Here is a 12,629-nt window from a genome sequence, read left to right as displayed (position 1 = left end):
TCTGCCGTTGCTGCTGCTATGGGAGCTGGTTTCACTTTGACTCAGTATAAGACCCTTACTCCTCCTACTGCTGTTATGTCGTCTGGGGCCTGTTGGATAGTGTGTGCAGAATGGAAACACCCCTGCCCCTCCACTGGCAGAGGAGGGGGAAGGTCTGTGTTGTTTGTTCCAGTTTTGCAAGGTTTCACTTTCATCTCTCCATTTCTTTGTGTGGATCTTAAGAGATATCTCCTTACAGTTTGAGATGATCAGATCATTTAATTACTTCCTTTCCCTTGATGGTACCATCTTTGTCTTTAAAAATAGGTTTAATTTGCAGAACAAATAGGGAATGTAGTTGTCTAAATAAAGAGGAATAGTTGTTAAAAATCTGAAGTAATTACCTTTCTGTTATCTGTGACTACCTATGCAATACATTTGCCTCTTAACATTGATTGTAGAATAAATCAGGAGGGACAAATGCTAGATTTGAAAATGGGGATCTCAAGAAAATGACCGACTTTTGTGGTCGTATATCTATATCTATATAACGTCTGTGTAGCTTGATTCAATCTCTGCTTTCGGGATCCTATGAAGGGTATTCATCACCTACCGTATGTCTCTCTTGCAGCATACACTGTGAATATCAATGTTGTGTGCATGAAATGTATGGTATTTATTTATTTTTTTCACGTGGAAAGTAAAACTAAACTGAAGAAGAAAATCCGCTGATGCCATGTGACGGTTCTGTGGTCTGAGTGTTATTTGTGTGATTTCCTGGAAGTGGAGCAGCTCTGCAAAACATTGGCGACCTTCCAACTCTCTGCCTGCCTGTTGTACTGAGGGACCTCTGGGGGGGCGGTTAAAATAACAGTCACAGAGCAGACATTCAGCTGGTGACATATTGTTCCGTTTTGAATTCTATACATTGTGCACCTCACTTACCTCTGTGGGCACCTGGTAGCAGTGCATAACAGTATAAGCTAAATTGTCATGTGTAGCAGCGTTTAAATAGACTTACAAGCAATGTGCTTTTATCTCCCAAGACTGTACGATTATACAACAGACTCAGAAATGTAGTGTGAGCCAATAAATTATACAGGATTTCCCCCAACAAGGAAACATGACATAATTACATCCATACACCATTGAAAATAAATCACACATACTTAGTCATTAATAAGGCATTAATTCTAGTCATATTTTATTGGTTACAGTCGTTCTTAGACATTTAGAGTTTTTAAGTTCCAGTCTGTTTTAAGGTCAAGTCATGTTTCTTATATGAGTATCAAATGTCCCACTTTACCAGTAGTCAATGTATGGGAATGTTGTAGCTACTAGCAGTGAAGATCCTCAAAAGGAGTGGAAACAGGGAAAAATGTTAATATTAGCCAGTGTTGTATATATCAATATTAATTATATATTTCTGTATATATAATAAATAATATATCTAATATATAAAGTGTTAGACATAAGTGGGAGAGACACTGCCTTTCTAATAAAATATCTATAATATTTTGTCTTAATGTACTAGAATCTTTGCTATTTTACTGGCTAGAGATAAACATGTAGATTGCCTCTGTGGAATGGAAACGCCATGTGAAAAGTTCAGTCCTTCTATGTGGCTGTTAAGCAGAAGGACCTTTGACTAGGTGTGTTCTGTACGCCGTGTGATTTCTTGTAAGTCGGCCAGTTCTCATCAGTTTTCGAAAACCGTTGGCAACCTTCCAAGTGTCTCCTTGCTTAGGCTATTGAGGGGCCTGTGGTGCCATTGTAAAAATAAAATAAGAAAGCAAACATTTAGCTAATTAAGTATTGTTCATTTTTTGGAAGAAGGAGACTCATGCAGAACAATTCATAATGGCTTTGCATTCTCCACATTCAATACCTCACCTGCTTGCGGGTACCTGGTAGTTCTATGAGGAAAATGTAGCAGCCAAAATTTTTTTTTTGCATGTGTGATGTGTATTACGGCTGTGCCAGTGGATGATGTTGGTAACTCATCACCAACATTACATTTACACTGACGATGCAGAGAAACAATCTTAACCAGTTACCAGCTCCCCACTTGTTTACAGCTTTGGCCTATCAGCCGCATTGTACAATAACTTTTATTACTCGTCACAGAGAGAAAATTGAGGTCAGAATTGCACAAGGTACACACAATGTGCACAGTTAAGATCATGTATTTATTGGACCCTGAACATATGAACAGACCGTTGCCATGCCGTTGAAAAGGATGAGAGAGACTGGTGATGATTGAAAAGATATTCACTTTGTTTTATACTGGCCATATCATGATTACCTGTAGCTGTTTCTGAAAATGCTTCATACTGGTTTTTATGAAAGCTCCTTGTGTTACCTGTAGGGTGTGGCTGCCAGGGAGAACTGCAGGTGAGGGAGTGAATAGTTCAGTTTGGACTTTGCACTACCAGTAAACAACTCATTGTTCCACTGGGTTTATTGTGAATTTGAGCATGTAGGTTACTGATACTACAATGCAGTGGTTATATATATATATACATATATATATATATATATATATATATATATATATATATTTTTTTTTTTTTAATTTATTAAAATTTAATTTTTCTAAAATTATGGTAATATCACATCAAACAGACAAACAGCATTATTATTACTTCCTCAAAGATGTAGTCCACAGATTAAGCATGGAATTCACAAATAAGACGTGAAATGCCATCATGAATGGATGATCAGTGAACTGTGGGTGGGTCAATTCCCAGCGAGGGGCAGCTTCCCCTTCTGTTTCCCCCCGGATGTGCCAGTGAGAAACATCACTACTCACACATACACTGCAACAAAACAGTCCTTTCCCTGGAAGATGACGTGCATGTGGTATTTCTCTGACCCAATCTCGAAGTGGCAAAGAGAATGTAAGGAGTTTAGAAGATTGACCCCACACATGAATTTGGTGCATGATGGATGCTGGATTTCCGCCTGTTGTTTTTTCCTCTTTGTCATTTTTGGACTTTAGATTTGCCCCAGTAAAGCTGCCGAGAGGATGGGCAGCTCCATTGTCCTGTCACTTCGCAAGATTGAGTTCAACACTGTGTGGAGCTGATGTGTTTTCAACAACTTCTTCCCACCCTGTCCTCTTTATTTCTGTGTCTATGTGTAGCTCGTAGTTTGAAACACAATTCAGCCTCGTACCACCTCAGAATGAAATGCAGGAGCAAGCATGCTGGGTCAATTAGGAAACAAAACCTCCGTTCAACTTAAGTCAGTGGAGAAAGGCTCGCCCACTGTGATGGAAATAAAATCACAGTAAATAACATGGGTTAAAGGCTGAAGGGAAACACTGGAATGACCTGTTCATCAGCTGCTAGGAGGATTATTCTATCATGTTGTTTTAAGATTAGGTTTTAAGATTAGGTTTTAATATAAGGTTTTCACAGGTTAAAAATCTCTTGCCTCTGGCATAACCGATACCCTCACTGTGAAAAAGCATTCGAATGGGTCACAAACCACCATTTGGGATCCACTGAATTACACTACATTGTGATGTTAGTGGAGCAGTAATTTTTAATATAGTTATTCCTTGCGTAATTCCTTCTCTCACTGCAGTATTTTTACCTCACTTTGATGACAGATGACACAGTTTTACAGATGACCCAGGGTAAACCCCAAACCCAGGAAAGAGGGGCTGAGTGAATGTGGTCTGGACTCTGTGGAGGAGGGTCATTGTGTCAGAGACGCTGTAGAAGGACAGAGTTCCTGCCCTGTGATCCAGGTACACTCCAATTTTAGAAGATCTGGGGCCAGGGACTTTTGTGGCTTTCCTGTTGTGGCTGAAAGTGTATCTGGAGGAAAAGCAGAACAAACTCCAGGACTTGTCATTACTGCCCAGAATACACTCTTTTTCTGTTCCTTTCCTTTTGATCTCTTTGTATGAGACGGCTATGTAAACCCCATCATGCCCACTCCACTCAGTCTCCCAGTAACAGCGCCCGGACACACCCTCTCTGCACAGCACCTGGGCCCAGTAGTGAAATCTCTCTGGGTGATCAGGGTATGGCTGGAAGGCTGTCACATGTGTCACCGCTCTGTTCCCATTTGACAGATAGAGCTTACTGTGTGCTGTGTTGGGGTCCAGTGTGAGCTGACAGGAATCTGGTGAAAGATGAGAGGAGAGCTCAGTAATCATGATCATCACACATGTAATGCTTCTGATGTTTTAAGTGTTTTTATTTTTCATTTTTCTAATATGTTTATTTTAATGCATTTCAGACAGACAGATGGTATATTATTACATTACATTACAATACATTCCAAGTAATCATGTATTAGGCAGAGGTGCACAGTAGTATCTGTAAGTCCTGGTATAGGTAGTATCTGTAGTAGTAGTATCTGTAACACTTTTATCACATATTGAGAACTTTTTTCCAAAACTGTAACATCTACACAGTGCATGACCCTATGTGAAGTGAAACTTAATAGTTAACCTTAATTTGGATGGCAGGTATGCAGCCTTCCAAGTTACAGGTTTGTGGGACACACCTTGTACTTAAACAGCACCAAGGCATCATGGGGGTTTCTACGTTTAGCTAGTGGTGTTGAAATAATGTTAGACAATGTAACTGTTTGTCAGTATTGCCATTTCAAATGTGAATCTGGTAGACTGGTGACTATAGAAAAAAGTCAACGTGGCAAGTGCTTTTTGCATGTTTAATAATAAAATCAACCTTGGTTTCCAAAAACAGTAATACATGCACAAAGTACTTATTCTTTGTAAGTAAATAGAAATACTTGCAAAAATGAGTAGGATTTTATCATTTGTGATATCAAAATCAAGCTGTTACAGAAAACAATTGGGTTCATATTATCTCACACAAACTGAACAAGCTCTATTTCACACACACAATTCCGAAAATTCTGTGGCCTTGCATTTTCACCTTGGCCTTGCATTTTCACCTTACCGTCTGTGGAGAATGTGTTCTTTCACATTCTGTGTCACATCTAAGTGTAAACTGTGGAAGTGTGAGTAATTTGGCATTTTGATGGATGACTGTACCTGAATTAACAGGGATCTAATGGACAAGTATCGTACATGTAAATTGAGTCTGTCATGAACATAGAAAATGTATTAAATGATAATATAATAAATCTTTTCCTTATATTGAATATGTAAATGAAATTCATGTTGCCTTATTCCCTTAATGTCGTTATTTACTGACTCACGTTGTAAGAAGTCCTCTCTGTTCCAGAATACTTTGTGAAGTTGTAGATTGTAGACTTCTTTCACTGCGAAGATAGACAGAGCACAAGACAGATAAGGTCCTGAATAGTTTTCATATTAATAGCTGCTAACTTTAACAAATAAATATAAATGAGTTCTTGTCCATACAACAAACAACAATAATAGTAATTCACATGAAACAACTGATAGAAACAAAAGCCAGCAAAAATGGAAAGAAATCGTGTAAAATCAGGAAATGACATACCTGCTGTCATTGTGTGAATGTTTAAATGGGATGTTAACGTGAGTTTGAGCTTCAGGTGTTTACCTGTATTAGAGATCGTTATTAATTCCGCCGGGCAGACATCCTCTACTTGTTCTTTTAGTCTGGAGACATATTTCCGCACAGCCTCAGTAGGGAAGTGGACATTGATGGGGGTTAAGTCTCCTTGTGCAGGAGGGGCACCGAGTGCCTGGCAGCTCTGCAGAAAAACCAACAGTTTCAGTATACATTCCTGTGGATGTGCCACAGCATGCCCCTGCAGACCCAGTAATGTTACCTGGAGGAAATGGACGTGATCCTCTGTGTGCAAGAGCTGTTCCATTTCAGCATCTCCCCTCCGCAGCTCAGCAATCTCCTGCTCCAGTCGCTCCAAAAGTCCTTCAACCCGACTCAGTGCAGCCTTCTCCTGATCTCTGATCAGCTCTTTCACCTCAGAGCGCCTTCTCTCAATGGAGCGGATCAGCTCAGTAAAGATCCTCTCACTGTCCTCCACTGCTGCCTGTGCAGAGCGCTGTTAGGAGACACAGAGAGAGGAGCACTGTACATGTTAACCAGTGAAAGTGGCCCAACTGGGCTCCTCCCTGGCTGACTGGCAGACAGCCCTAACTGGGCCCTGAAATGGCTCTTCCAGCAGCTAGCTGTTGTCTTCTCCTCTGGTCAGTACCCACCGTGAGTGACTCCACAGCCTGTCTCAGATCCTGCAGCTTCTTCTCTCTCTCCTGGATTCTCTGCTGGAATTTCTTCTGTGTCACCCCGAGATGCTTCTACAAAAAGATTGTTTTCCCCATCATATTACTGTGTATTGCGCTGTATTCATATCTCTTAAAGTGCCATATTAAGAAGGAAATAAATAACTCAGTGCGCCTTATGGTAAGGCGATCGTAGAGATAAAGCTTCTAAACTGAGTGAACCACCTGCACTGTGTTCACTTAATGCTCTTCCTGCTTTATCCTGTTGACTTCAGATCTGAGAACCACTTCCTGGTTCACTTAAGGTTTGCAAGTACATAAATCTATTGAAGTACTTTTCAAATAAATCAACAAAAATGAAATCGGAAAACAAAAGAATATTAGCTGTAAATTTTCTTTGAAAATTAATAAAAGATAAAGCATAAAAGAGTTTCAATCCTTACCTGTTTCTCTGTCCTTTCTGCTGCAGCTGAGACTGTGTCATGGCCTCTGTGTCCATCCATTGCGCACAGATAACAGATACACTGCTGATCAGTGCGGCAGTAAATCTCCAGCACTTTGTCATGATGAGAGCAGATTTTCTCCTGCAGGTGTCTGCTGGCTTGGACCAGTTTGTGCTTCTTAAATGCAGGAGATTCATAGTGAGGCTGGAGATGAGTTTCACAGTAAGAGGCCAGGCACACCAGGCAGGACTTGACGGCTTTGCACTTTCTCCCAGTACAAACATCACACGACACGTCTCCAGGTCCAGCAAAACAGTGAACAGGAGGAGCAGTTTGGAGACTTGTTGACTTAAGTTTCTCCACCACTTCAGCCAGCATGGTGTTTCTTCTTAAAACAGGCCTTGGAGTGAAGGTCTCTCTACACTGAGGGCAGCTGTAGACACCATTATAATCATCCTGATCCCAGCAGCCCTTAATACAGTCCATACAGTAGCTGTGTCCGCAGGGAATAGCCACTGGATCCTTCAGTAGATCCAGACAGATCGCACAGGTAAATTGGTCCTGATCCAGTAGATGTCCAGCTTGAGCCATTTACCTTATGGACTGAGTTAAAGAAGGAGAAGTAAGTTGAATATCTCTGAAATAGTGTGTTTGTGTGTGTGTGTGTGTGTGTGTGTGTGTGTGTGTGTGTGAGAGAGAGAGAGAGAGAGAGAGAGAGAGAGAGAGTGCTTGGGAGTGGCTTATTGGCTCTGCCTGTACCTGCAGGAGGTGTGGTTTTAGAATGAAGCTAGGTAGAGTAGAACAGGTAGTTCAGAGAGAGGCTGAAGATTCATATATGCTTCTTGTTGCTGTGGAAAATGATTTCCATTTTTATAATTCCTCCAATAGTGTCATTTTAAAATAAAGTGTAACTTACAAATTTATATATATATATATATATATATATATATATATATATATATATATATATATATATATATATATAATTATTGATTTTCTGGCACTCTCCCTGCATGTCTGTTTCAGCCCATGACCTCATTCCAAATTGCATGTCTTTACAATACTTCTACGCACATTTAAGGCTTTAAACGGGCTTATCCCCCCCTATCTTAAGGACTTTCTTCACCCATACCTTCCGCAAAGAGCCCTTCGTTCCCAAAATGCTGGGCTTCTCATCATTCCAGGAGTAGGCAAAACTACTTATAGGTGGTAGAGCCTTTTCCTATCGAACCCCTCTCCTGTGGAACAGCTTACTCACTGAGGTTCGAGGAGCAGACTCTCTCTCACCCTCTAAGTCTAGGCTTAAAACATATCTATACATTAAATCCTTCAGCTGAGGGACATGGCCTGGTGCTGGCATGGATCATAGAGTCTCTGGTGGACTAAGTGGTCATTGCTGTCACTTTATCATGGCATGGACTCTGTGCCGTGATCTGGTGTTGACTGCCTTAGGGTCGCCCTCATGATTATGCCGGTCCCTTGCCTCCTGTCCCATAGGTATGCTGCCATAATGTTAGTCTGCCGGGGTTTCTTCTTGTTGTAAACTGACATCTTTTTCCCTGCCCCTCCTCTCTTGCCTCTCTGCTGTACATTCCTGCCAGTTTTATCAGCCACTAATCAATGTTTTTCAATGTTGTTTTCCCCACCTGGCTCCAGGCTCCTGCCTGGAGCTGTAACTGAAGCACCATTTCAGGACCTCCAGCTCAACTTCCTCCCTGTCATTCCTGTGGAGCCCTCCATGTACTAAGAACTGGACCCTCGAGGACTACATGCTATGTGTATTATGCTGTATAACTTTTAAGATTTAAGATCTACAAGACTCATTATGTTTTACGCACTGTATATTGCTGTGTTTTACTACCTACATGTTTCACCATTCTTAAGTACTGTTAAGAATTTCTTAGAAAATTCTTTCCTATTCAATCAGTCCACCCGGTGCCAACCAGAAGCAGATGGGCTCCCCCTCTGACCCAGGTTCTGCTCAAGGTTTCTTCCTATTAGTCAGGGAGTTTTTCCTTGCCACTGTCACCTTTGGCTTGCTCTGAGGGGGTATCAGGCCTGGAATACCTATGTAAAGCTACTTTGTGACAACTCATGTTGTAAAGAGCGCTATATAAATAAAACTGAATTGAACTGAATTAAAACATTTTTCCCCTCATATTCTTTCTTTCTCTCATTAAAGGCTTAGATGTCCAGTTAATCCCAACAGGGCTATGTGGCTGCCTTAACCCACAGCACTTATAATTGAAATTGGAGCTTTATTCAAGGCCTGAGTCAAAGGAATATTTGAATAAAGTGGGTATGTGAAGGGAAAATGAGTTTAATCATGCACAGAGGTAACCCTTTACTTTAACCCTCCATCATAAAGCCTGTGTAATGGTGTAATGCTCATGACGATTACCATTGCATTCCATATATCCTTCTATATGCATCTATATGTCAGTCTTTCCACATACTGTATGTATGCGTGTGGAAAAACAGTATAATGCGGTTGCTGCAATGCTGCCCTCTCCTGGCCACTTACATCTTTTACATGCTGCTGGGGAAGGGAGTGGCTCCCCCCTGTGGCTCAGGGCAGCTCTGCAGCTGCACTCAGAGAGGAAGGAAGAGGGAGCAGTTTGGGCTCTCAGAAAAAAAAAACAGTAGGTTTGCAGGTAACTATCCAGGTCAAAGAGTAGAGGTCAGAGAGAGGCTTCCCGCTGAGCTGAACTTTGTTTTAATTCTTATGGAGACTGTGATTTGCTTCTTTGGTGTTTTTGCCTATTTTTGTGTATACATGCTTTGAGTTAACCTCTTTTCCCCCTAAAAAAAATGTTTTTTTGGTGTTTTTGTTGTTTGTATGTCTGTCTCTTGGGTTGCATTTCTCCATCTAACACACCCATCCCCACTCTTGGTTGCGAATATATAGCTACTGTTCCCAGACACCTCAGGCAACCCCGTTAAACATTTAGTAAGACGTTAATTGATTAATTACAGCATCGTTAACGTTTATTGCAGTCCATCAGTGATCATTAAAGACAGGAAGGACACCGCGTGGACACTGCGCAGCGGACAGCTCTGACCCTGGGTGCGACTCACTGCAGGTGGTGAGCACCACAGCAAACGTGGACGGATAACACGACAGACCAGCACTTCCCCTGAGTGCTTTTTACTTTACTTGCACAGTTGTAAAATTACAGCCAGACAACATGTTAGACAGTTTTCACGTCCCACAACCAGACGCTGGGTTTGTTTTGCCATGGATGGTCCAAAAGCCGCCATATCGCCATCTCGTCCGTGGTCTTCCTGCCAGAGGAAGTCCTGGCCCAGTGGACAGAGCTCCACCCTCTGACTGACTGCTGGATCACACAGCCGACAGCGGGGATTCGAACTGGGTGTCACACCAGAACTGCTGTACCCTCCAGATCAGAAGAGATCAGAAGAGAATGTGTCTCTGAGGCCGTCAGAGCCATGGAGGGAAAACAAACAAGGCACCTATGCTTTCAAGAATCACATCTTTCCTGTTTTTCCCTCTTCTCATAAAAGGCAAGACATCCTCAAAGGCATGAACATTGCGTACTGTTTTTAAATGCAGGGTTCACTGCACAGACAGCTGTTTCTGTGTGCTAAGGCCAGACAGAAACTTTGGACATTAAGCAGATGACTGGGTCTGTACAATAAAGCCAGACAGACACTTGGGATGTGTGTTTGGTGTGTAGCACACAGCATTGGAAAGTAATGATCAGTCATTGAGATAGTGCTTCTTCGACACAACTGTGTCACCAGAATAAGTGGCTACAGATAGGGCAATATATGTACTTATAAAGTGTCCCACATGTGCAGCGTGTAGAAAAGCAGTATTCCCCAAGAATTCATTGAATGATAAGTCAGGAGCCATGACAAACTTGGGGCATGGGTTCATGAGGATGTGTCCAGGAAAAGTGTGACGTTCCTCTGTTAAGCTGATAAAAAAAGCCTAAAATTTGTACTTTCTTAAGATGAAAAAGCTTAATATTTACTTTCAAGCTTAGGAAGTGCTTGACATTTAAGTTTTAAGCTTAAAAGTTCAACAAACCTATTGTGTGTTAACCCCATTCCCCCCCACACCAAAATGATTGACAAATCTGGTGAATCCATAAAGTATTGACCTATAAAAGAACCCAAGGCGCTGGTATAGGAAATCAATTCCTCACTTTTGTTTGATCTACAAATCGGTCCACTGGGACGCCAGACCCTGAGACCGGCTCACCCATGTTCTGTGATCCCTGCGGTAATGCCACAATGAAGCAGGAGTGAGCAGAGGGTTAAAAGATTGCATCGATACTTGGAGTGATCGTGATCAAAGGGAGATAGCTAAATCTAATATCAGACAACCGGTGTCTGGGGTGTAGAGCGAGCTTGCTGAAAGGAGACCAGCAGTCACAGAGATTAGAGAAAGAAGAGAAAAGGCCAATGTCTCCCAGCCCTTCTCGGGAAACCAGGGTGGACGGTGAGTAGATATTTGAGCCGGATCCTCGAGCAGAGTTAAGGATGCCAGAACCACCAGAACATGGAGCCTCTCGGCCATTTGATAGCCGGACTGATGGGCTAGATGTTTGGTGGGAAAATGGGAACCTGAGCAGACCAAGAACTGCAAAAAAGTTCCCCTGAAACCTACTTAATCACTGTGCTTTTTTTCCAGGAAAATGGAAGTAGCTAATAGCCTGTAGCCAGGATCACATTCCTGACAGTAGTCCTATGGAGTGTGGTAGCCCTAGTGGTGGTGATGCATGGCTTGGCTCGAAATGGCACAACCAGAGGATGGTGAAAAAAGGTATCTGGAGGGGATAATAGAAGTCGGGGTGCTGAGAAAGTAATTTTTAATGCCAGGAGAGAATGTTATGATCGTTATGGTTGGAAGAACACTGACACCTACATGGAACACTGTGTGGTTTTTATATGCTTATTAATAAATTCAAATTAGAGCCATGAGCAGATAGGATAACTGAAGTAACTCAGTAAAGCACGTCTTGCTCAAAATTAGCCCAGCAAACACAAAGTGAAATGAACAGGCATCCTGCAACGGCTTTAGCAGGTGCATGAAGGGACCATAATGCTATGCTGGTGGTCAGTGAAACCGCAGCCTGCCCACTGCCTTACCCTGAGAAATCCGGACCATGCAGGGGTTTATTGCAGCAGAAACAGTACTAAGATTGACAGGAAGATATCAGGGGATGGAAACAGAGTGTAAAAGCAAAGCTGAGTGGCACCAACGTACAAAATCGATACTCAGTGTAGAATTTCAGGGTTTCTGCTCTTGGTGTAAAGGTAAAAGATAATATTAATTTCTCAAAGCAATCCATAGAGATTAGAGTCATGAGTCAAATGCAGGAGGACCAGACGTGTGAGGAAAGAGGTGAGCGTTGTAGTATTGTAAGGAGCGTTGTAGTGGGGACGTGTGCCATTGTCTGCCTGAGGGGAATTAGTATCAACCCTGTGGGCCCGTGAGGGGACAGTGGATTACCGGGGCCCTCTGTGTAGGGGGTGGTAGTCTGGAGATTAAGTATTTCCTGGAGAGGAGTGGTGAGGTTGTAAGGAAGGGAGATTATGTGGGTGGTATCAGAGATGGCAATGTAGCTTTGGACAGTTGAATTATCCACAAAATGAATTATGCCCAGCCTAAGCAAATGAAAATACAGATGGAGCTGGCTACAGCAGTTTCCAGGTTCTGAGTGACTGTGGGGCCATCAAAGCACTTACAGATGATGCTTCAGAAGATGTACACTATGCGAAATTGGGAGTAAATATGGGGGTGTCATCACAGATGTATTACATCGACTGAGAAGAGCTGTTCCCAATAATGAAAGAAAACTGGCAAGCGAGCTGAAGACAGACCTTTACCTCCATTTGTCTGCTTATTCAAAGAGCCTCAGACAAGGCTGTGGCCGTACTAGTCTACAATCTCACATTCTAACATCCTGCTAATTAGGCCTACTAAACTCTTCTCCCTGTGTGCATGATACTGAGATCATTATAACAAACTGTCCGTGTTAAATATAGCCCATCAATTTTTG

At 42.1% G+C, this 12,629-nt stretch overlaps 1 protein-coding gene across 2 annotated transcripts; it reads right to left on the bottom strand.

Moving 5' to 3' along the window:
- Window positions 1–3,554: 3,554 nt before the first annotated feature.
- On the bottom strand, window positions 3,555–7,188 carry LOC118791418 (E3 ubiquitin/ISG15 ligase TRIM25-like). Of its 2 annotated transcripts, none has more exons than XM_036548775.1 (6): window positions 6,598–7,188; window positions 6,134–6,229; window positions 5,743–5,976; window positions 5,468–5,664; window positions 5,185–5,207; window positions 3,555–4,116 (listed from the first exon to the last, which is right to left on the bottom strand). In XM_036548775.1, exons 1-6 carry the CDS (start codon window positions 7,186–7,188, stop codon window positions 3,581–3,583), a joined length of 1,677 nt encoding a protein of 558 aa, XP_036404668.1. In that variant the 3' UTR covers window positions 3,555–3,580. The 2 variants fall into 2 exon arrangements, with proteins under 2 accessions (XP_036404668.1, XP_036404667.1); XM_036548774.1 differs by having other exon boundaries at window positions 5,185–5,247; window positions 5,511–5,664.
- Between the last annotated feature and the right edge of the window lie 5,441 nt (window positions 7,189–12,629).

Source organism: Megalops cyprinoides, chromosome 16 (genome assembly GCF_013368585.1).
Source record: "Megalops cyprinoides isolate fMegCyp1 chromosome 16, fMegCyp1.pri, whole genome shotgun sequence".
NCBI lineage: Eukaryota > Metazoa > Chordata > Actinopteri > Elopiformes > Megalopidae > Megalops > Megalops cyprinoides.
Note: the sequence above shows the minus strand (reverse complement) of the source record. Positions and strands in the feature narration are given on the sequence as shown.

Excerpts from the sequence above, each read along its gene's own strand:
- LOC118791418 (XM_036548775.1), bottom strand. The coding sequence starts at position 7,188 with ATGGCTCAAGCTGGACATCTACTGGATCAGGACCAATTTACCTGTGCG. Across the intron at positions 5,977-6,133 it reads AGGCTGTGGAGTCACTCACG|CGCTCTGCACAGGCAGCAGT; the intron begins GTGGGTACTGAC and ends GTCTCCTAACAG. Across the intron at positions 5,665-5,742 it reads ATCACGTCCATTTCCTCCAG|AGCTGCCAGGCACTCGGTGC; the intron begins GTAACATTACTG and ends GTTTTTCTGCAG.